The sequence below is a fragment of the Ammospiza nelsoni genome, chromosome 4 (genome assembly GCF_027579445.1).
Source record: "Ammospiza nelsoni isolate bAmmNel1 chromosome 4, bAmmNel1.pri, whole genome shotgun sequence".
In the NCBI taxonomy this organism is placed as follows: domain Eukaryota; kingdom Metazoa; phylum Chordata; class Aves; order Passeriformes; family Passerellidae; genus Ammospiza; species Ammospiza nelsoni.
The window spans coordinates 25,778,303-25,801,878 of NC_080636.1; the positions used below are offsets into that span (position 1 = coordinate 25,778,303).

Below are 23,576 nucleotides of genomic sequence, written 5' to 3' on the forward strand. Positions count from 1 at the left end.
TGTCATGTGACTTAAAATCCCATTTACAAATAACAATATCAGTTCAGTTGCAGACCAGGGAAAGTGACAAAATGCATAATATCATGGAGAATCAGGAGCAGCAGGGGAGTACATGAAATATAGATAGAAATACCCGGTAATTAAAGGAAAATTGCCCTAAGAGCCTCCTTGTACCTTTCATCTGAGGGGCTTTACCAATAAATCATTTTTATGGTAAGACTGATGTTTGAGGTATAAAGAAGAAGAAGAGCCTGAAGGGATTAAGACTTTGAAATTCCACTGAAATTCAATAGGAGTGAGTGATACGTCCTACAGGTTCTTTTGACAAACACCTCTGCACATAAATGATTAGAATATAAATTTGAACCTTTTTGCAATGTTTCCATCAATAAAGAACTTCAAAGATGCTGCTTTTTTACTGTCTTCTAACATTCATAAAAATAATTACAAGAGAAATAAAATAGAAAAAAAAGCAGACATGAAATGCTACTAAATCAAAACAGCAACATTTCACAAAACCCTGCATCTGCTGCATGGCAACAGCTAAGGAAGTAGAATTAGCAGGAAAGAATGAGCAGTAAAATGAGCTGCAGCCTTGAAAGATCCTACTGGTAAACCTCTGACTGATCCACAGGTAATGGTTAATGGCTCAAACACTGTTAAGGTAATCACCAAAGGACTTTGCCCACTATGGCAAACTATATAAAAAAGCAACTGCTCTTCTGTTCTGAGACCACAGAACTCCCCTCTCTCCCTCTCCCCACTATGTCTCTGTGAATTCCTGGAAATTTGGACAATAAGTTAAGCCTCCAGATAGGAACTTGAGATAAGATAAAGGTGCTAATATTGTCCCATTATCTCAGGTCTAAGGAGAAGTAGACAAGGCTGGAGCAATGTATCTACAAGAAAAGCCAACTCTGCAGATGTGCTGAAAGTAAGCCCTGGCTGGGTCTGGCAGGGGGAGGCCATAGCTGCCAGACTCATTTCTGGGGTCTTCCACCTGAGGTCTGCACATGATCCACACGTGCAACACATCCACATATTGCAAAAGACAGTGTAAAGCTCCCTTCCTGTCCTCGTTTAGGACAAATTAGGGGAAATCTCCAAAAGGAAGCCCCCCAAAACAAAACAAACCTCCAACCACCCCTCCCCCAATACCGGGTTCGGGAAGGAATTTCTCGGAGGAGCAAAGTGGAAAACAAAACCTATTTATTCACAAGTAACAAAAGAACACTCCCCAACACAAGAAAAGAAAAGAAACCAGGCTGTATTGTGGAGGGCGCGGAGCTTCTCTCGCAAACTCCGGGTGTCCTGGATGTCCCAGGTCAGGTCCGGAGCTGGTCCAGTACCTTCAGGGGAGGGTAAGAAAGAGGGAACAAAAGAAAAGGAAAAAAAAAACAGCGCAAAAAGCAGAAAGCAAGCAAGCAAGCGGCTAGCCAAGCCAAGCAGCCAAAAGCCAAAGTGCCTGGTCAAACCCTCCCTCCTCTCTTCCCCGCCCCGCCGCGGCAAGATGGCGGGGGGGGGGGGGGGGGGGAGGGAGGGAGAGAGAAAAGGCACAGCTGCCAGACACAACACACGATATTGGGATAAAGGCTGTCACCCCACGACACTTCCCCAGGAGAGGTGTCTGGGCACTCCCATGTAAACCTGAACATACATTACTCCATTGCTAATACTGACATACATATTAACTCTATGTTTCATGGTCTATCCACACCCCTGGCAGATCAAAAATGTGGCCATCACTTTGACTAACAAACACTCAAATTACATCAAGTCTTGTTGAATCCATGTGTGGTGATATCTTTCTATTCTCCTTTCCTTCTCTTTCTGTCATTTCCTTACAAATTTTCTTCAGTGTTATTTTTATGCTTTTGTACTGCTATATTGCTATTGATACTAATAACCAAAATGGCTACATACCCCCTTTCCATTGCAACCAAAACTTCCCAAAATTAACTCACACACACACACACACACACACACACACACACACACACATATATATATATGTATGTATGTATGTATGTATGTGTTTATAAATACTGGTCATTCAGTGTTGCTTCACCCTAATCTGCTCCCAGGATCAATTAATAAGAACCTGAGTTACCCTCACCTTTATGGTCATGTGTAACACCCTCCAGTCTGTGCTGGAGATCTTTATTTCAGAACATTTAGAAGATGGAAACAGGATAAACCAAGGTTTGGTGTGAATGATGACAAACACCTTCTGTTTCCATTTTCCACAATAGTAGTAAAATCTCTTAGCTCTTAACTTATCTTTCTACAGACTTCTTTGCATTTTTTTTCAATGGAAGTAATAGGATCTCAATTTTGTCACTGTCCATTTAAAATTATTATTTAAGCAACATACAACCCCTGTCTTTGCATCCCAGTGTTATATTCACTGACCCTATGTTCCCTTCTGTGCCAAATCTATTCTACCTATGATCAGGAATATCCTTACTGATGTTTGAATTGAAGTACGTTGAATATAATCAATATGATAAAAAGCCAGCTACAAAAAGCTGCTACATAAAGATTTTGAGACTAATTCCTATTCAATATGTTTGATATATATAACTTTGTGATAAATGCTGTGTAATGTTTACTTTTCAGTCAAGACTAATGTCCATGACAAAGGCAAATCTGGACTCCAGAAAAAATACTGAGATTAATACCTGATATTTCTTTCATTCTGCAAATATTCTCCAATGAAAAACCCCTGTTTTCTCTGGATATGACCTAAGCACTCTGCAGTAAATAGTGCAGTATATCCACAAAACCACAAGAGCAAACTTCCAGGTCTTCAGAGGAGTCCTGTGATAATTTCTAGACGAGAAAGGCTGCCTACTGTGTCGTGTCTAACATGGTGCTTATACAGCCAGACTCTAATGCAGTATGATTAAACATAATCTTTCAAATATGTGTTATACTACCTTACATGAAATTTTAGGTGCAGGCAATGAGATTCTTGCTGGAGTTTTAAGAAGCACTTAACCCTCTGCCAGTTCAATGAATAATAAAATGGCAAGGAAATTTTATTCCTCTTTTAATATGCAGTTGTTGTGCATAACACTCCGCACCATAAAAAAGATGATAGTGTCTCTGGCTGAAGCTTTAACTGACCTAAGTATAAGCAATCCCTCGCCACTACATGACAGTCTTTATTTTTTTTTTTTGTTTGTTTGTTTTGTTTTGTTTTTTGCTAAGGCCAGACTTGTATCTGTTCAAACAACAAAAAAATGTACTTTCATCCTTTCCAATAATGGTTGGTATATTTTGGAAGTTTTAGCATCTGGAGTAAAGATGGATGTGTTCCAAATATCTCAAAAATTGTAAGTGTCCATTAGCAAGCAGTATTGTCCTGAAGCAGATGGAACATTTTATTAATTACCTTCTGGAACACAGCATTTTGTTTAATGAATAGTTCAAGCCAGAGTTCCTCATTCCCTATTGTAAAGATTTTTCTGAGTAATTTATCTAAAGTATATTTGTCTTTTTCCTAACCACTCTTATAGCCAATAATGGACATATATATATATAACCACAAAACAAATTTTAAGTACTGCAAAATACAAAACATTTAAAATTCAAATTAAAAAAAAAATAAAAGCAAGCAAAGGGGAAATGGCACATATAGCTTTCCACTGAGTCCTTAAAACAGTTGGAAATACTGTGGTTGATACACTGATGAGACAGTTCAGATTCATGGACCTAAATCTTGCCTAGCTAATATGGGGACTGCATGTTAATATTTATTTTTACAGCAGTACAATTTCTTCATTTTAGTTCTTAAAATGTACATTCATGTTTTCATATCTGCCTTAAGGAAACGTGTAATTTTTCTTTTGAATTTTTTTAAAAACATTAACTTTCTTAGTCTGTAACTGGTGCAGCAGAATACTAACATGTACGTATCTAAGCATCAAAATTACTTTCAAAAAAAACAAGAAGGAATTTAGACAGAAGATTCAAAAAATTTAATTAGTCAAAAAAAACTAATCTGCCCATTATATGCCCTCTTACCATAACCTGATATTCGTTGCTGCAACGAGTTTAAGTTTGTGATGCAACTTCTGCAATTGAATTTATTAAACCTGCACACTAGATATTTTCAGTGAGTGCTGAAATTAGCTTTACAGTAGGAGGATCACATCACTAGTCGGTTGTCTTGGTGGTTGTCTCTGTGGGCAGATCCATGCAGGGTGCAGATGGCAGAAGGAAGGACTGACACACTACAGCAGTCTCCTAAGCTACTTCATCATTGCACTGCTTGGTGGGCTTTGCCTAGGCCCCCCTACCAGAATGGACAAATAATCTATCTCACTTTCTACTTTTCTCTTCTCTAAAAACAAGCAATTGTCTTACAATATGAGGACTGAAAGAGTTCTCCTCCAAACCCCCTCAATGCTCCAACAATAAGTACTGACTACTCAGGCTCTGCACAAGCCCTTGTCTATCAACATCAAACCTCACTGCACAGATAAATAAACTGAGTCCATTTTCTCTTCTCCAAAACCTACCTCCTGATGTGTGCACAAGACAGAACATAGAAGGAAACAGCAGACAGACAGAAATTCCCTTCAAGTCTTTCAGAGCGTGGATCGTACATACTAGTGACTAGAATCCTTGAAAATATTCTGATGAAGGTGGATTCTGGTTTGAAACTGCACTGTTGGTTACTTTTTATCAAAACCCTTCACAACCCTGTTAAAAATTGAAACACAATCCCATCACTGCATTTCAAAGGAACATGTATTCATTTTTAAATACATAAGTAATGCCTGCCAGATACATATGGCCTTTCATACTATCAAGAATATGTGGAATATTTCTAGGGACTTGCAGCACAATTTTTCTCTATTTGAAGAACATGTTTCAAGCCTTTTATTTCTGCCTAATCTGTCAACCTCAGTCATTTCTGTCTAGGCATTTAATCGAAACATGAAGTATTAAAAAAAAATCTGGAAAGAATGTGTTTAACCAGTTTGAATGATAGCGTCTAGGGAAGAGAATGTCTTTCTATTCATATTCATCTATGAAAAGGACCTTCTCAGAATAATTTTCTCTCTCTTTTTTTCCATATACCTGATGTAGAGTGAACTCTGAGTCTAAAAGAAGCACCAAGGAGGGATAAGAGAGTTCTGTAGAAGATACATATAGGGATTACTTAGAAAAGAGACTACAGGACTTTTTTTGCTGTCACGGAAAATAAAAACACCTGTCATTATCCCTTTTTTATTCAGACATGGAGAAAGAGCAACCCTGAAACAAAGGGGATGCCTGGTGCCAGGAACAGGAGCCCAAACAAAGGTACAGAGAGAGCGAACGGCAATGACAGGCTTGGACACAACCTCTGACAAATCAATTTCCAATACTGACTCCCTTGGCAGGACTTTGAACAGAGGAAAAAGCCTTCCCAACAGAATAAATGGACAGAAACTCTGCAAGAGATCATGTGAGATATTCTCATCAAAATTTCAGTGTAAGGATTTAACTTGCAAAGGCAATTACCTGAGCCAACAATGTATTGACTTTTCAGAAATATATCAATTATAAAAACACAACCTAGATGTTCCCCAATTCTGCCCAAAAATTCCAGTGTATTTAGCATTTCCTTTACTCCTTAGTCTTCTCTTACTGAGTTCAAATAATAACTACGTAAAAGTAACTGCAGTACTTTTTTTCTAATCTATTTGAAAAATGAATAATCTTGATGCATTCCCTTATTCTATCCAGAATTAAATATCATACCAGTTCTGTAAAGCTTCTCTTAAGGAATTCTACCTAATAATTAGACTCTGAAACAGAGCTAAAAATAAGTTGCATAGAAAAAATACCCCAAACAAAACCCAAATACAAACTGAAGTGACGAAATTTGAAAAAACAGAGAGAAATAAAAAAACAGGGTTCCAAGTTCAGTCACTACCTCTAAAGAACCATCCTCAATTGCAGTGATGAATGCTGTAACAATCCTTCTGCTTATTTCTGTATTTGACTTTCAGCCTTCACTGAAAATTTCTAATCTGGTTGTATTTGAAAAATCAGAAACACTTATTGACATTTCAGTTGAAAACTGATGAGATGGAAGTGTGTGTAGTGATGAATATACACATCATACACATACCAGCTGTGTATATGATCTCTACAAAGGAATGTTCCTATTCCTTGAATTCAAAGTGAAAACATCAAGAAATTAGGAAAAACTGTTGTTTACAAGCAACTTGGGAATAAAGGTGCAACTACAATAAACAAAATTCCCCAATAACAATGAAAATCTAAGACTGCAAGTTGAAATATAAAAGTTTCAGAAGGCTTCTTAGTTTTAATATTCAAGCTAAACTGATTCAAGTCCTGCCACCTACTAACCATGTGTTGGAGGAAAGCAGGAAAGACCGTTCCCAACGACAATCAGAAAGACTCTTCTGAGGCAAAATTTGCTGCATCTTGGCAAATCTTTCTTCACAGCAGACCTTATATAAGGGACTCAGTACCTACATAATCTGTCTTACATAAAATAACTACTGCTTGAGGAGTAAATAGGTGTCATTTATTATATGTATGTCTGTGGCTGTGGGAGAAATTTTAGGAGCCAAAGTGTCAGAGAGAGCCCGGAAGGGCACCAAGCCTGATAAAAAGAGGTAAAAATACATAGCTTTCAGTGTTGAAATTCAAGTTAGCAGCATGTAGATTTATAGTGATGGTACAGTCTACCAGATTTCAAACAAATTTTTAAAAATAGAAAAATAATCAGGTTTAATGTTCAATCCTTTTATATCCTACAAATTATAGTCCAAAGAAGTTCATCCTTTACCTCTGAGTTTTCAAATATTAAACATTTTAATTTCATTATAAATGCTTTAATTAGCCCCTGTAACAAGAACTTAATCCTACAACACTTCAGAAAATTAAGAGATGCTTTATTTTTCAGTTGTTCTGTCCAATTTTTCATTTGTTTGTTTTTCTAAATAATGCAGCTTTTCTTCTCTCGGGCTAATGTCCAAATAAATTTTTATCACTGATTGGGTTGGAAGCCTATAAGGCATAGCATCACAATACTGAACTTGAACATTTCTGAGAAACAACAACTCAAAAAGACAGAAGGGTGAAAATAAAATCTGTTTAAACTTGTGTTTTGCTTTGCCTTCCTTGATTCTCATTAGCTTGCAAAAGGAAGTTGAAAATCCTTATATATTAGCACTACATATGTGACATTAGATAGAATGGTTGACATACAATAGCTTTTCTTTGACACAAATGGTATAGATACCAAAATATTTTTGCTCATTTGAAGCACAGTTTGCAACTGACTGCTGGCCAAGAGAGAACAAATTTGGTAGCTGGCTATTTTGGTAGGAACAGAGAGTAGCATCTTTTGAACTTAGTCAAAATGTTAATCCACTACAAGCACCAAATGTTTTTGACTCTTAACACATTTAGAGAAAAATCTCAGCCTCAACTTCTACTTCCTGAATTTATCAACAGCAATTCCAGCTAGCTTAAAATCAGTCAAAGATCAAATTCCCCTGGACATAATGATTTGTTGAGAAAGTTGTGAAAGCAAATGTGAATAAAAACCCACACTCAGCAATGACTGAGTCACAGATCAAACACCATACCACATTACCATTAATGGGAACAGCTAGTGAGGGAAACGGACACCTCATAAATTCATAGCAATGCAGCAACAAAAGTTAGAATTAAATTTTATCAACTTTGTGTATCAACACTATGTGAGAACTGTGTCCTTAGCTCCAATCCACCCATCACTGCTTGTCTGTCACTTGCTTATTCCAAATTGTAAATGCATATTAAACATCTCACATGTCAGTGAGTCCCCTTCCTGTGTTCAAAAGCACCTCTCTTCTTCCAAGCACCATTATTCTTCACAATATACTAACCAAGGAGGAAAAAATAAACTGCAAAACAGATCATGTAAAGGGGTGCAGTCACACAGCTGATGATCTTATTCCTGTAAGAAACTGCAATAGAAGGAATCCTAAGGGCAGCAATATTCCTCAGAGTTTTGGGCAACAGCAGTGTTCAGCCTAAATACCTCACGTGACTGAGGGCCTCACCATTCACATTGTGCCAGCAGAGGACTTCCTGAGATGGGACCAACCTTCCTGAAAAAATCTGAGCTTAGGATCTTCTAAAAATTCCAGAAGACATGGACAAGAGTCAAATTTATTCTTGCAATAAAGCTTTTTAAGGAAGAAATTTTAAAAATATATAATATCCCTGAGTTTCCAGCATTTACAGAAGAAAATATCAATGAATCCTCTACATAATAGTTTAAATTATTGATTCAGTCATGCAGCTCCTAAATGAAAAAGTACTCATGGTTAAAACCCTAATGTCACCTTCATGTTCGACAGGATATGTGATGGTTTGGAAGCTATTATTTCAAAACTCACATGTTGGAATTTTCTCATTGACTGCTCATACGTTTCAAAATTATTCTATAATTATCAACAGAACAAGCTAAATTAACCCTGAAGCTTGTAGCAATAAGAACTAAACTGCTCTTACTTATCTATCTACTTATGTGCAAATAAACCTACCCATTAGAGTAACAGCTGCCATTCTGATGCACTGCACTCTGCTTTGATTAACACCTCTGCACAGATCTGTGCACTGTCTATATGTCCATGCAAACAGACACCCAGAGTTCTCCATACATTTATCCACTGATGTCAGAAGTGTGTTGGGAGGGAGGGAATAGGCTCAGGGAGCTTTCATTACTTTTCCATTTAAGCACAGATGACTTGCACAGCCTTGGGTAAGTCTCCTTGTGGCTCAGTAATCACCTTTAAAAGTGGATTAATATAATATTCCTGTTACACAGGAATACCATAAATGCCAGACTTCACCATTCTAAAGTCATGAGATACTAGACCAACAAGGTCAAGATGTTCATATCATCTTTGTACATAGCCGTGGATACCTTTTTTACAAAATTATTAACAAAATAAGAATTATTTCATAAACCTAAAATCATCAGAAAAAAACACCTCAGGAGAATCAGCAACATGTACAGTAATATAAACAAAAGTCTATTTCTCCTATGAAATCGCCTTTCATGGCCTTTCATGTGAAATCTTACCTGTGTATTCATAACTTTCAAAACAGAGCTTGAAAACACAAAACAAACCACACAAAAAACTCCCACAAAACCCCACTAGAATATATTTTCCAAAGCTATGATAACCAGGTAATCAAATAACTTTTAACTTAAAATAACTTTTAAAATGTTCAATGTACTGTGAAAAATTTAGCTTCATAAACTTGTTCATAACATCATAATGCTCCCTGTTTTGTATGATGCATAACCTGATTTTTTTTCCATAGAAAAAGAAATGTTGTCTTATTTTAAAAAATATTAATTTTGAGTATCTCCAGCTACACCAAGGTAGTATTTAATACGTCTCATACATAATAAAGAATATTTGAAACATTTCAAAAATAATTTCTCGCAGGGTTGGCAAGGGTAGTATGAAAGACTGAGATGTTAATGGCTAATGGCTCAAACAATCAGCCATTTGCAAGAGCAGCAGGTGCTTTGCTGAGGATGAGCACAGTAACAGCCCAGGTGCAGAGGGTGTGAGTACCAGGGGATGACCATGACAAAGCAGCCTTTGCTCAGCAAGAAGCTGGAGTTTCAGACACATAAGGGAAGAGGCCAAAAAGAAGCAGATCCTGTGAGGTGGATTAATACTTTTTGTCATGCTGATGTCCTTCCTTACACAAGTGGCTCATTTGTGAAACTCCTCCCCACCTGGGGGACATACTGGGACATTCACACACAGGCCTGAAGACGTTCATCCCTTCTGATGGGGCATAAGGGGCTCAACTGCACTGACTGAGAGGCAGTTTTCATGTCTTAGAAAATGTCACAAACCATCAAAAACCCCCAAAATACCCCCAGAATAATTCCTGGGGTCTTCCACCAGAGGACTGAGCAGGATCCACAGCATTGCAACAGATTCAAGGTGCTGCAAAAGACAGCATAAAACTCCCCACTCCAGGGAAGGTGCCTTGGCATTCCATCTAAAGCTAAGCATATATAAACCCTCTGGAATTTGTGTTTTGTGGGTTTTTCCCACCCCTGATGTATCAAGATACCATTTAGACCAAAGGACATCAAAATTGAGTCTTGTTACTAAATCCACAGATGGTGATATCATTCTGCTCTTATCCTTTCCTTCTCCTTCTTTCTCCATTTCCTCTCAAAAAAATCCTGTCAATGCCTTATTAAGTGTCCTGTATCTGGATTTGTTAAGCTTGGCTAAGTTTAAGTTTGCTAAACTAAAGTTTGTGAAGTACTTACTTTGGATGTTGTTTTAACATCAGTCTATCTTATTCTATCTTGATGTTCTACATTTTGCAAGTAAAAGATTGTTGTTGACTCTTCTGAAAATTTTGTTCTCTCCTACACTTTTCCCAGAGTCAATTAAACCACCTCCCCCTAAACCAGGCAAGTGAACAGGAGCATGACAGGTAAAGTAAGTTTGATACTGTCCTTCCCTTTCCTTTTAGAGAGCTATATCCATCAGGTCTTTCTACCCAGTGTGAAACATTCTCCCTAATCTCTGTACTATTTTCAGTGAGCCTACAAACAATTCCTTATAATCCAGAGCAATATTCTGAAAGTTTCTTTCTTTTTTAATGTCACTGACTTCTTTAAATGCTTACTAAACAATGCAAATTATCAAGGACAGATCTGTAAACCCCCACAGTCATGTTGATTACCCAGCTTCCAAGCTATGTCTTTCAAGAAGTTTTAGGTTTGACTTGCATCAGGTCCCTCAGTCTATTGCCAATATTAAGAGTGCTCCTTTCACTCCAGGTTCTCAGGTTTTCATGCAAGAGGAATCCAGTTCATCCATATCAAGATTGCTCCAGAATATAAACCAAAGTACAGTCAGTGGGAAAATCAGAAGATTTACTGGTCTAAATTAAACAGCTAACACAAGCACACTTATCATGTAAAGTCCATAAATCAATTTTCAAATTTCAAACTACATGGGGTTTGGCACATTCTGATTTCAGTGAGATTGTTTCAAATCCATCCACAATAAGTAAAAGAATAAAGGTTTAAAGGAAGTTTATATATATCTTACACCATTTATCCATATATGCAAAAGATTCAGGAACTCACCATATCAGTATCTGACACAGGTCCAAAACTGGTCACATAGATGTTAGTGAAGACTTCAGTAATACTATCTGATATAAAAAGAAAAAAAAAAAAACAAAAAAAAACAAGCAAACATTTTAAATTGACAGTACTTTTTCTATTGTTATGTAAGATTATGGGACATTTTGAACAGGTTTCCCTCCTTATTTACTACCCCTCATCAGTGTCCTGTTGTAAATACTGGGGGTTTCTTTCCCACTTAACACAGAGGTTAACAAACAAGCATTTGTCCCACAGAGTAGCTTGTTTCAGCTTGTTCAGTTATACAATCACCAGCAACTACACACACATATCCTGTTTCTCGACCAGCAAAAATACCCCAGCATCGTGGACTTAACATGGAAGGAGAGTCCTGAACACAACATGCCTTTGTTGCATAGGTGTTACCTCTGTTGTTGCAGATCTCTCCTATTAAAACCTTTCTAGTTGAAGGCTGTTTTCTACATTCTTAATAGCTTTTTCAAAGAAAAAGACAAGAAAAGGCAATTATTGACTGTACCAAATGTAACAAAACAGCATCCTACTTTTCAGTTGCGTGTGTTTTTAAGTGGCACATATTTTAATATAACAGCTCCTTTGCTTGATAGGCAATGCTCATGACACATTGCTGTGGTACTGTGAACACTTTGAGAAAATGTCCTTCCCAATCATTGCAGTCAGACAGCCATGAAATCAGAATATTAGATATTGTACTGCAGGGAAAAATAACTGCTTAGTTTTCTATCTTCAGTTTTCAATTAGGCTCGAAATAGAATGATATTCACTAAGAGGGGTAGTATGCACAGGAAATTTCTTAACAGCAGTTGCCAACCACAGTCTGCATTCTAGACACACAGTCAGCATTCTAGACAGTCAACACAAGGAATTCTCTGCCTTAAAGCCAGCTGCTGATTGGAAAAGAAAAATTTGAATATAACTAGGTGCAATTTCACTCATTGCAGAATTTCCCATTCCCAAAAATAACACAACTGCCTGTTGTATAAGTGATCCTGCTGTTATATTATGATTATACTTCCATATTTAATCATTATTAAATGTGGGTAGCTAATAGTTTCTGTTTTCCTGAAAGCTGCCTTTTAACAAATACATGATACAAGCCGATTTTACTTCTAATTATATGGAGGACAACAGTTCAATCCCTGCTCCTCACTGGGAGAAACCAGTGGTGCTCACTCATGACAGCAGAGTCTCTGCCAGGCACCAGGAAAAGGCCAGGACTGATCCATGAGCAGCTGCATGGGGAGCAGTGCATTTTCAAAGGGATGTAGATGCAAAGACACAGCGATTTCAGACAACTTCTGGACATGGACGAGGAATATTTATCTGTTCTCATCTGCAAGGAAACTTCCTTTTTCAGCCAAACGCTAGAAATATGGGACTCCAAAAAGCCCTTCCTACCAAAAAGAATCTTTTTCCCAGGATCATGTCTGCTTTTTAAGCAAATAAATAAAGATTGACTCCTAAAATTCCTCTGCACGTCCTGAGATAAGTTTATTTGTATGATAGAGACTTCTGAAATCCATTATGAAGCATCCTTACACAAGCTAAGTTGATTTCTACTCCAAATTTCTTACAAACAAATTTTAAGTCAGTGGACAGAAAAGGTGCTGAGTCTGCACAGCCCTTACTATTCAACATAGATAAAGTAGAGGTATGGCTGAAGTATCCTACAGGAGCCACAGGTACATTTCAGAGGACTAGAGGCTTCATGCTGCCTGTGGGAGACTCTCCAGAAAATAAAAAAATATTATTATCTCCAAATGGTTACCTGGCACAGACTGGAATGAAATAAGAGAGTGACAAGAGAGCTACTCTTCAGGAGGTAAAATGGAGCTGCAGGGACTAATTGTGAAATTTGGCCTGTACTGATGACAATACAAAATACTAATTAAAATTCCAAGAAAAGCACTGGTGTTGCAAAAATATGACTGACAATCAAGTATCCCAACAGCAGAGTATCAAGGCTAAATTCAAATATACTTGTATAACTTGAAGGAACCCTACTATAGGCAACAAAGTCACTTGGCAAATCTTTACCTGCATGCTCCTCATGCAATAAATGCTTGGAAACATGGTCCTCTTGTAAACTCACTCTAATGTTACCAGTTATTTGTGTGTGGTTTTTTTATTTGACACAGAGGAATGGTTTTAATATTTGCATAGAATAAACTACAGGACATGGAATCTTCAAGCTTGCCTTGCATTCGAAGTTTTAATTTTTAAAAAAATTCCCATATTCTGTTATATGATTTCTAAACTCTTCTGGATCTATTTTTCCATCAGAAATGAGTAGACAAGACAGAGAGGAGAACAAACATATTGACCACAACTTATGCTATTAGAACAGTGTATCGATTCTCCCTGTTGGTTTGTGTTAAGAAAAAGTACACTAAAGAAGAAATGGCAGTTTTTTATATTTTTACCTCTTATTTTCCAAATTCTGCATAGTTAAGAAGTTTCTATTCATACCCTACCTTAAAGAAAACAAGCCCTTAAAGACAAAAGAAGCTGAAATGTAATAAATCTTGAATTACTCCTGTTACCATTTGTGTTAGCAGCCTGAATCTTGTGTTTGTTTCTTCCTTGTTACTTTACATAGTGCTAAAATAAAGGTACCTCTGAATTAAAAATTTGAACTTGAGGGTTCTGAATCAACATCTACAAAAACAAAAAATACATCATCCTTTTTTACAACAAATATTGTAGCTACTGCTTTGAAGGAGTATGTACTTGTCAAACAAACAATTCAGAAGCACAAAGCACAGTTTCAAATGGGCTCTCTAATCAAAATTCATCCAGCAGGCATCACAGTTACAGGCTTTTTATAACTCATATTCTGTCAAGAACAGCACCAGTCATCATACTTAGCCCACCAGAGATTCAAACAGTTCTGGATCATCAGTTCTTGTGGAAAAGCCAAGGAATATAGTCAGCTAAAAGATGTTCCATGCAACATGTGTTTGCATAAAAATCTAGCTTGTTTTTTTGAGAAAAGGACAAGCTTTTCCCACTGGGATTATAAAATTTGTTTCCTCAAGTGACACATATGCCTGTAACTAAAAGGCCTGATTTTCAAAAGTGCCGAAATCAATGGAGGCCCATATTGAAAAACAGTCTAGATTTTAAAGAATCCTCTGTTGGGAGGAAGGGGTGCAGATTCATTTATACTTGTGGGCTCTTAAGTTATTCTGAATCACTGCTTTTGAAAGTTATACAAAGAAATGGGAACAGCAAAGGGTAAGGATATAATTTCTATTTAAGATGCTTCTTTTAGGGGAAAAAAATCTCAGGCAAAGAATAAAACAAGTAGCTGCCAGCATCACATGACATACTCTAAAACAAGTAGCTGCAAAGGCTATTATAGCACCATTTCTAACTTGCTTTGGTCATAAATGTTAAAAAAATTCCCGATCTGACTTAGATCAGACCAGTTCCTCAGATGATGGAAGTCAAGGGTAAACTGACAAAATGTAGTCAATAAAATTAATGATAAACGAAGGAAGAAAAGCACATCCCATGGAAGTAAAAAAAAACCCCAGTAATTATTAAGATCACATTGCACATGGTTCTCAAGTACTGGTTTCTTCTGATTCCCCTTCCATACTTGAACTGACATGGTATTACTACTGGGGAAAACAAAAAACAGAAAGGAAGAAAAAGCAATACATATAACAAATTGTAGAAGATTTATACATCCTTATCTGTCCTTAGCTGGAATGTTTGCTGTGTATTTTAATTACATTTAGGATTTAAAAAGAAAATGTTAATTACAACTCCTCTATGAAGATAACAATGTTATTATACTCAATTTTCCTTGGGAAGCTGAGGCAGAAGGATTAAGTTATGTGCAAGTAAGGTGAAGCACAGGTGTTTGCCAAGTCTGGTTACAGCTGTCCAACACTAAGTAACCACACTGGGAAATGTCAACATCATTGACTTGTCAACAAATTAGAAAAGTGGTTCAGCACTTAGCTGGAGTTGGTATCAGTGGCATCACCAATTCCTTTATGCCAACTCTCCAGCTGTTGGGATACCCTTTCTGATGGTCTGAAACCCTGCTGACTTGTCCCTCAGCAGAAGAGCTGGCTCAGCTGAAGCAGGCTGCTTGGCAGAGAATTTGCAGTGGCTGAAGTCTAAACCAATCCAGGCTGAGTAATGGAGATGATCAGAAAAGTCAGAAGAAAAGGCTCCTCAGGAGCATTTACCAGTTTGTCAAAATGCTAAGATTCCACAGAGGCATTTAAATTTTCAATGAGTTCCTTTGGCCTGCTGTCTGACAGCAGTTTTCAAAATTTTTTCAAGTTCTTTCATATGTCCCTTCTCAGCTGCCTGCATCCCTGACAGGGCACACAGAGTTCCAGTCTGTGATGGACATGCAGGATTCTGCATACCTGAGAGCTCCCCCTCTCCCGGAGAATGCTGAGAAGGCATCACATTTATTGAAATAAATTTTCAGAGTATTTCCCATATTTGACAATGACCTGAGTATTGAGAATGACCTGAGTATTATTCATTCCCCCCCCCACCAAAATAATCTAGATTCCTTTCTTCACAGAGGTTAGGGACAAAACATGCATGGCTCACTCTAGGTATGCTTAAAAGAAGAGAAGAAAGGAGCGTGATCACTGCAAAATCTTCAGAAAGGTTCCAGATGTTTGTTTGCATGAAACTGGCTATATTATTGATTAATGTGTCAAGGCTGTTTTCAGAAGAAAACAGGCCTGAAAGATTGGGTTGGGCTTTTTATTCTTTTTAATTTCAATTTTTATTCAGTAAAGCTGTAAATACAGGCTTTGGGCAGCTAAAATAGAAGACAATCTCCTTGAGGTAATCAAAAACCATCAAAAGCCTTCTTGGTGGGATAGAACTTCTAAAGTATACATATGCAGTTCTAATGTATACTATAAAAATATTCAGAAAAACATTATTTTAAATATAGAATTAATAGTGCCTGTGAGAACACTGCAAGGCTGTAACTGAAAGGCTGCTAAAGCATGCAAAAAAAAAAAAAAAAAGAAGCAAAAATAAAATACTGGTCTTTAAATAAATATATCAACAACAACAAAAGAAGGAGGTCAAGTTGCAGTTCTATGGGAAATTTAAGTGAGGATTTCTGAGTTTTTGTGGAAATGCTGTCAAAAGCTTGATGTTAATTTAATTATTTTTCTATAAAAAATTATTTATCTGGAATTGACATTGTTCTGACATTGTAATATGGTCTCCAGGGGCATGCTTGGCAATGTTGCCCAAAGGCCTTGAAAATGTCATTCATAATACAAGTCAGAAATTGCACAGGTGAAACAGCCAGGGTCTTAATCCATCAAACACTGTTCCAACTCAACATGCTGCCCTTATCTGACAAGCTCCTTAGTGTGTCTGTTGACAGCTCAAGACACTGACTGGCTGGCAGGGAATGGGGGTCAGAGGAGGTCATGCAACACGGAGCTGTAACAGCAGCAAAATCCGTGGGAACACAGATATTTCAAAATCATGTTCTGCCATTTCTTTATTTTTGGTTTAGGTGGTTTATGCAACAATTTTATTTATCCAACTTCAGCATCTTCATTCATTATCCACTATTAAATTCCAACAGTCTCAAAGCCACATATGCCCTACATAAAACCACTTCCAATTTATAAACTGAAGTCATCTGTGAGAAGAGAAAATCCATTTCTCCCCTTGACATCAGCACTTCCCTTCCAATGGGCTCACTTTAACCATGAGCAAGATTATCAGCAAGAAAATTTCTTCATATAGGCCACAATTGTCTTTCAAATCTCCATCTTTAACAAAGCTTATGTAGAATAAGCTTACCAGTTTAACTTCTGGAGCTTCTAGTAAAATACTACTAAGTATCATATCAACAGCTGCACTCTTGATTCACATTGGTGTAAATAAAACAGAATCAGACACTGTAATGAATTCCTCATAGTGTTGACTGGAACAAGAATATATTCTGGAGAAAATGTCTGGAGGAAGAGACAGGAGTTGAAAGCCAGTAGGCTTAGAGACCCCAACTGACTTACTTCTGAAGAGCTGATATCTATTAACAGATATTATATCACTTATTAAATTAATGCCAGCTCCGTATAAAGTCTATCAGGGGCCCTCCAAAGGCCTATTCAGAACTTTCAAAATTCAGCAGCCCTGGAAAGCAGTACCATAAATACTATTATGTCATTTACACTAACAGAATACTTGGGCTGCATATAAGCCCACTCTTTTATTTCAGCAAAGCAGTATTCATTATTCTGAAATAATTAAAATTTGTTCAAAATGACAAGAATTTGCTATAAGAAAATAATTCAGTTAAACATTAGTGTTTCTTTAGAGATGAGTAAGACTTTTTGACCATCAGAAAAACACACTAACCTGGAAAAAAGAATTTAGCTTAACTGTCAACACCCTTCTCTACTCTAGCAAAAAATATGACTTGTGAAAACATTCTCAGATATTTTTTTAGCTAATCTAACAGCTTTTTTAGGTGTAGGCTACCCACAAAATGTGCACAGAAGGATATGTAGGCACATCTTAAACACAAATAATGTGATATATTATCACAATCAGTATTTACTCTTTGTGCTGTATGTAGAAGATGCTGGTGCGAACTGCCTTAGCATCATTACCAAATATCAAATGAAAAAACAAAAAAATTCTGTGTTGAGAGAACATTTACACATTACTAAGATAATTTTCACATGTATATGACAAATTTGAGGCTTAACTCTCTGTGAAAAAGAAGAGTGCAGATCACACACATAAACATTATATTTACTACATTTTCTTCTCTCTTTCCCAAGTGACCTTTAATTTGCAAACCTTATTATTTCATATCACAAATTTAAATTTCCAAAGGGTCCTGTGAATGAAGAACTTTGGATATAAGTGACATTTGGGGTGCAGTTTTAACTTTATTTTATGCTTTCTCCACAAATTTGAGAAAGGTGCTCAAGGATAGTGCTAAAGACTAATTTTGGTGCTCAATTATCTCTTAAAGTATATTGGACAAGCTGCACAAAGTTATTTAAGCTCCAAGTTTCCATTTAAATCAATCAAAGTTAATCTGAATGTCTCTGTGGTCCAGATCATAATGACTAAGTTTTGCACTTATATTTGTCTGAATCCCCTTTATTCCCAAATTGCTGTCTAACACTGTCAGTACCTAAATTTCCCCAGCTGCTTATATTTCCACCTTAAGGCAAATATATCCCAATGCTGCCAAGCAGCCTAAAGAACTGGCTCTCAACCAAGTCCCAACGAGTTCCTCAAACTATAAATAATTACAAATTTACTGAGCCAGAAAGATTTTGAGAGAGAAAGCAAGAAAACAAGTGAAAGACTGTTTCCACAGCCTAGCAGTACTCATGGGATAGAGCAGACTTAAATTGAAGCCTGTGCTCAAGATCTAATTATTTACACAAAGCAGAACAATTCCTTCCAAAGACTGAGGAAGCATGCTGTGTCTTAGAAAATTCACCTTTGTGGTCAAGACAGAACCTGACACACAGTAACTGAGCTCATGTCTCTGCTTTAAACTAGAGCATGCACTTGACAAGAGCTGCTCTCTATTTTAGAAGTTTCCATTAAACCCGACCATCAGCTTCTCTCATGGCTCTTTTCAGGAAAGGAGGAATGACATGAGAGGGAACACCCCTGTGAATAGATGAAAAGGAGATTGGTAAAGTTTTCACACCCAAACTTGGTTATTTCACATGTGTTGGTAAGGAAAGGCTTCAGCTGCTTGCTCCTCTTCAGCATTTTTAATTACTTAGCTTGACAGATTTCTACTCAGTTTATCAACTTTAAGAGCCACATTTGTAGACAGTTATGCCAACACCATCTCTGAGATGTGCCAACACGCCCAGCTTTGCTCATGTTCCACATAGGATGCCCAGCTGTTGGAAGCAATGAATTCCACTCTATCTGGGCTCCAGGAGATGTGGGAACTGACAAACCGAAGCCCTCAGTCTTGTGGGGCCAACTGGTCAAAGACCATGAATGCCCCTAAATGGCAGCAGGAAAAAAGAGATCTCAGTCCATGTTCTGACACATAGGTAGCTATTTTATACAAATAAATAAGTAAAACATCTCCAACGGAAGAAGCCACTTTCTCAGAATGATCAAAAGACCCGTGCCTACATAAAAGGTTTGGAAAGTGGGAAATATGGATTCAGAACCCTTTTCCGAATCAGGTAGGGAGTAACTAAGATGTTTAATCTAGAATGTACTTTATCCCTGAGGAGAAGGCGTTGTACTGACTGGTGCAGCTCATATCACATTGGGCCAATCAACCATCCAGGGTCTTGCCTGAATCCTGCCACTACTTTAACATGAAAGAGATTTCAAACAACCCAAAAGTGCATAACTTAATTGGTTCTTTGCGCCGGGAAAAGAAGATATTTACTCTCACTCATTACTGTTGAACTTCATAGACTTTTGTCACCTCCGGCAACATTTTGACAATCTCAGAGGTATTGACTGCCAAGTGATTAAGAAAGCAATTAACTATCTAGACAGCTTTTTGGATTTTTTCCCTATCATTTAAACAGAGTATTCCTCCAATTTACAGGTTCATTGTAAAGGTATTAAAACAATATGGATGCTTTGGTTGTATAAGCACTTGTAAAAGCTGGGTAATTATGAACATTAGTGTTGACCATTAAAAAGGGAGAGACAAAATGCTGAAAAGAAATAAATTAAATCATTGGGAAGAACAATCTAAACACATGGGCATAAACTTGTTCCCATAAGACTACCATGAAATCCACCAAATCTCCCTTCTTCCCTTTTCATTACATCCTCACACACAGTGAAGGAAAAAAAATAAAAATAAAAATAACTTAAAAGTATACAGCTCTAAAATAAACTACCAGTGTGAGAAATTTTTAGTTAAAGTTGCACAAAATGTTCAACAGAAACATGAAATTGAAAACATAGTTGAGTTTGGCTGGAAGAAATGTGATCTTGCTGAAACAGATTACTTAAATGTTGAAGTTAGAGGAATTTAGCTAGCACACAACACATTTGGCAGCAAACCAAAACCACGTCACACAAATGAAAACTGAAACATCAGCACTAAATCTGGTCCCTTTAGACACTACAGCTTCCATCAGGATGAGGAGTGTTTATAATTACCAGGCTGAGTAATAAATATGACTGCTGCATTGTTTAGATCAACTGGATGAGCATGATGGAGCTAAAATGAACCAGACTGCCCCAACCCTCTCTAAAGAATGAGACAGAGGAAGACAAAAAAAGCACTCAAACAAGTCTGGAAGTCTGGAAGGGAGCAGACTTTGACAAAGTAGAGCAGTAATTATTTGAACTGACCTGAATTGGTGTCATCACACAAGTAGGGAGGGCAAAGTTATTACCCGCATGAGACCATATTTCTGTCTACTCTGCTCAGAGATTTGTGCTACTAGAGAGAAAATCATAACATGTAGGTAAGGCAGAAAAATTCCCCAAATGATTTCAGATTGCAGAAATTTATACTCAGAGGTCTTCATCTCTCTTCTTTTTTTTAAATGTTTGAATTTTATGACCTCAGTACTTAGAGTCATCGAACACCTTGGCAAATTCTGCAGCATTACACTTCTAGGCTAATTTCAGGTTTAATCTCCGTGCTTTACTCCAAGTCATAGCATTTATAAATCATCCCATTTGATACACTCACTCTGACAGTCCCTCCTGCATTTCAAACCACATCTACCCCTAAGAGCAGTATCATTTTTAAAAAGTAGCTGCTTCCAGTTTCTCTTTGCAGTCATAATGCAGCCAAGTCTGGGTTTCTTAACAAGTGATTTTATTGTATAGTGGCTATTGTCTCTTCAAAAGCTTCATTTTTGTTGTTAACTTATTTGCTTGCCCATCACTTACATAGGCCCAGCTGCTTTTCTAACGAAGATCACTCATTCTAGATTTTATCCAAATTAGATTTCAAAAGCCAATTTGGTTCATATATATATATATATAAAATATGTAACATGTCAACTTGCCAGTGAAAGTACAAGTTATGAAAGGATGCTGTCCTTCAGGACCTTCCACATTCTAAACATTAAAAAAAACCCTAAATTTTTGTTATTTCCTGGAAAAACATCGGAAGTCTGCATCAAGCACTGGTAAAATGGCCACAGAATTCAGTGGATTGTCCAGGAAACTGTGATAATACATTATCATATATACATAGAGCATAGATATACATATAATATACATAGAGCATTACGATATTTGGCTACACTGCTTTCTTTAAGCTGAAACAGACACTGTCACAGTGCTTCTTAGCCTTGTTAATTATTTAATGAGTAATTTGGGTAGCAGAGCCCACTGAAGTCAGTGAAAAAGTCTTTGCCTACTGACTACCAGCTTCAGCAGAAGCCTTTGGATTATGTCTGGCCAGCCACAGCAAAAAAGTTGCCACCCTGGAGCTGACAGAAACTGTGATGAAGCTCTGGGAAGGATTGTCTTGCTTGTTCTGGGGCAAGCACTCACATCACCAGAAGCTGGCATCTTCCCAAGGCTTGCAGCTATCAGAACAAAGTATGAAACTCACATGTTTCAAAGTCCCAAAGGCTGATGATGTCCTCTAGAGATCAACAGACATAAGAAAGCATTGAAAATGAAGATCCTTTCAGACAGATTAATTTTAATGTCTGTGCTTAGTGTCTGGGTATTATAGTCCTGGATTGGATAGTCATTAAAAATGGAGCTGCAGCTCTTTTATCTTTTGCTAGCCTTGTACTTTGCATTCAAGCATGACAGCAACCAGTGGTAGAAAGAGGTAGTGCCTTTATTTAATAGAGCTGCATATTAGTGGGCACTTTTAATGCATCTTTTTTGCAGCAGGATCCTCAAATATATTTTTCATATGTAATGCTGTATGAAATTCTATAATAGTATTTCAGAAGACTGTGATACACTATTAAAAAAAATAAATTAGAGAGTGTTCTAATCCTTTTATCAACCAGGCAGCAGCTCCTATTTCAAGCCAGGTAAAATAACTATGAAAGACAGGAAATTAATGTTTGTCCAGACTACTCTATATTCTCAAAAAAGCTAGCCAGAGGAATTACTAAAATCACCCAGAGGCTGTGTGCACGTTAACACCCTAAATACCTGGCATGCTTAAGCACAGGTAGACGCACACTTCACTCGCACATTCCTGAGCATCACAGCTGCTGAAACGCAGGGAAGGAAGGAGTACACTTGTGGTTTCAAGACACAGCACAAATCAGACTGGCTGCCAAGCTGCCTTTAAATTTTTATTAACATTTTTTGTCTGGCAGGACAACTCAGGGGATGGTCATGGGTAATAAGCTTCCTGCTAAACAGGACTCCTGACAAACAATGAGTTCATGGCTTGATCCAACAGAGAATCATTTTAATACTTCAACAAGCATCTCCCAAATAAGCAAAAAATACTGGCATGGGCAGCAATGAAGCAATTTTTAATTTCCATTTTAAGATGCTACAGAGTTGTCAGCTATTTTTCTGCTATCCAGTTAATACTAAAAAGGTCTTAGTGTGTACAAGAAGTGTACTGTGGCACTCAAAAGTCCCACAGCTGAGTCACTAGAATGTCTCCAAGCTACTTTACAGATAACAGTGTTTCCCTGAATCTCCTCTAAAACATACTCCCAGGATACTCCCAGAGCTTGGATTAAGCAGCCTCAAATTTGTCTTTTATTTTCGCCTATGACAAGAGAATTTGCCTCTGGCTGTCTATGGAACTTTGTGAATCCACTAGGTTTCTATATGTGGAAAGACTATATATTTGGGACTGGAATCTGCTTGTAAAATTAAATTAACAGGTTGGAATTTTTACAGGCATAAATTAAAAAATAGAGTGGTTTTTTTTTTTTTTATTTGAAACAATGCCTAATATGAGTTTAATCAGAACCCAGTTCTTTAAAGTGCATATTGTTCTAAGCAGAAATAATTGTGAAAATGCAGGTAATATCTACTGCAGATATTATTTTTAAAAAGTCAATTACTTTAAAAATAGCATTATCATGCAGTAGCAAACCAGATTATCTATTCTTTTTTTTTTTCTTCTAATGGTCATTAAAGACAAAATGTCTAGTAAAAGCATAAAGAATTCTCTGACAGCTTTTAGCACCCAGCAGATGAAAAGGGATTATTAAAAATGCGACCATTGCCTTATCTCAAGTAACAGGCATTTATATTTCTCCTTTCTCATCTTTACCATATTTATTTATTTATTTATTTATTTATTTATTTATTTATTTATTTTCCCAGGTGGAAGTCTCTTCCCTTTTCCTTTCAGAAACTGCATGAAATGATGCAGTACCAAATTCACATTTAAAGATCTGGTAAAAAGAAGTTCACTGTTCAATGCTCAGTTAAAACTATT

General features: G+C 37.0%; 1 protein-coding gene across 2 annotated transcripts in view; it reads right to left on the reverse strand.

Moving 5' to 3' along the window:
* GABRA2 (gamma-aminobutyric acid type A receptor subunit alpha2) overlaps positions 1–23,576 on the reverse strand; it is a 59,837-nt gene that overhangs the window by 22,831 nt on the left and 13,430 nt on the right. For both annotated transcript variants that reach the window (XM_059470560.1, XM_059470559.1), the window contains exon 4: positions 11,165–11,232. In XM_059470560.1, coding sequence (XP_059326543.1) covers positions 11,165–11,232 — 68 coding nt within the window. The remainder of the gene's footprint in view (positions 1–11,164; positions 11,233–23,576) is intronic.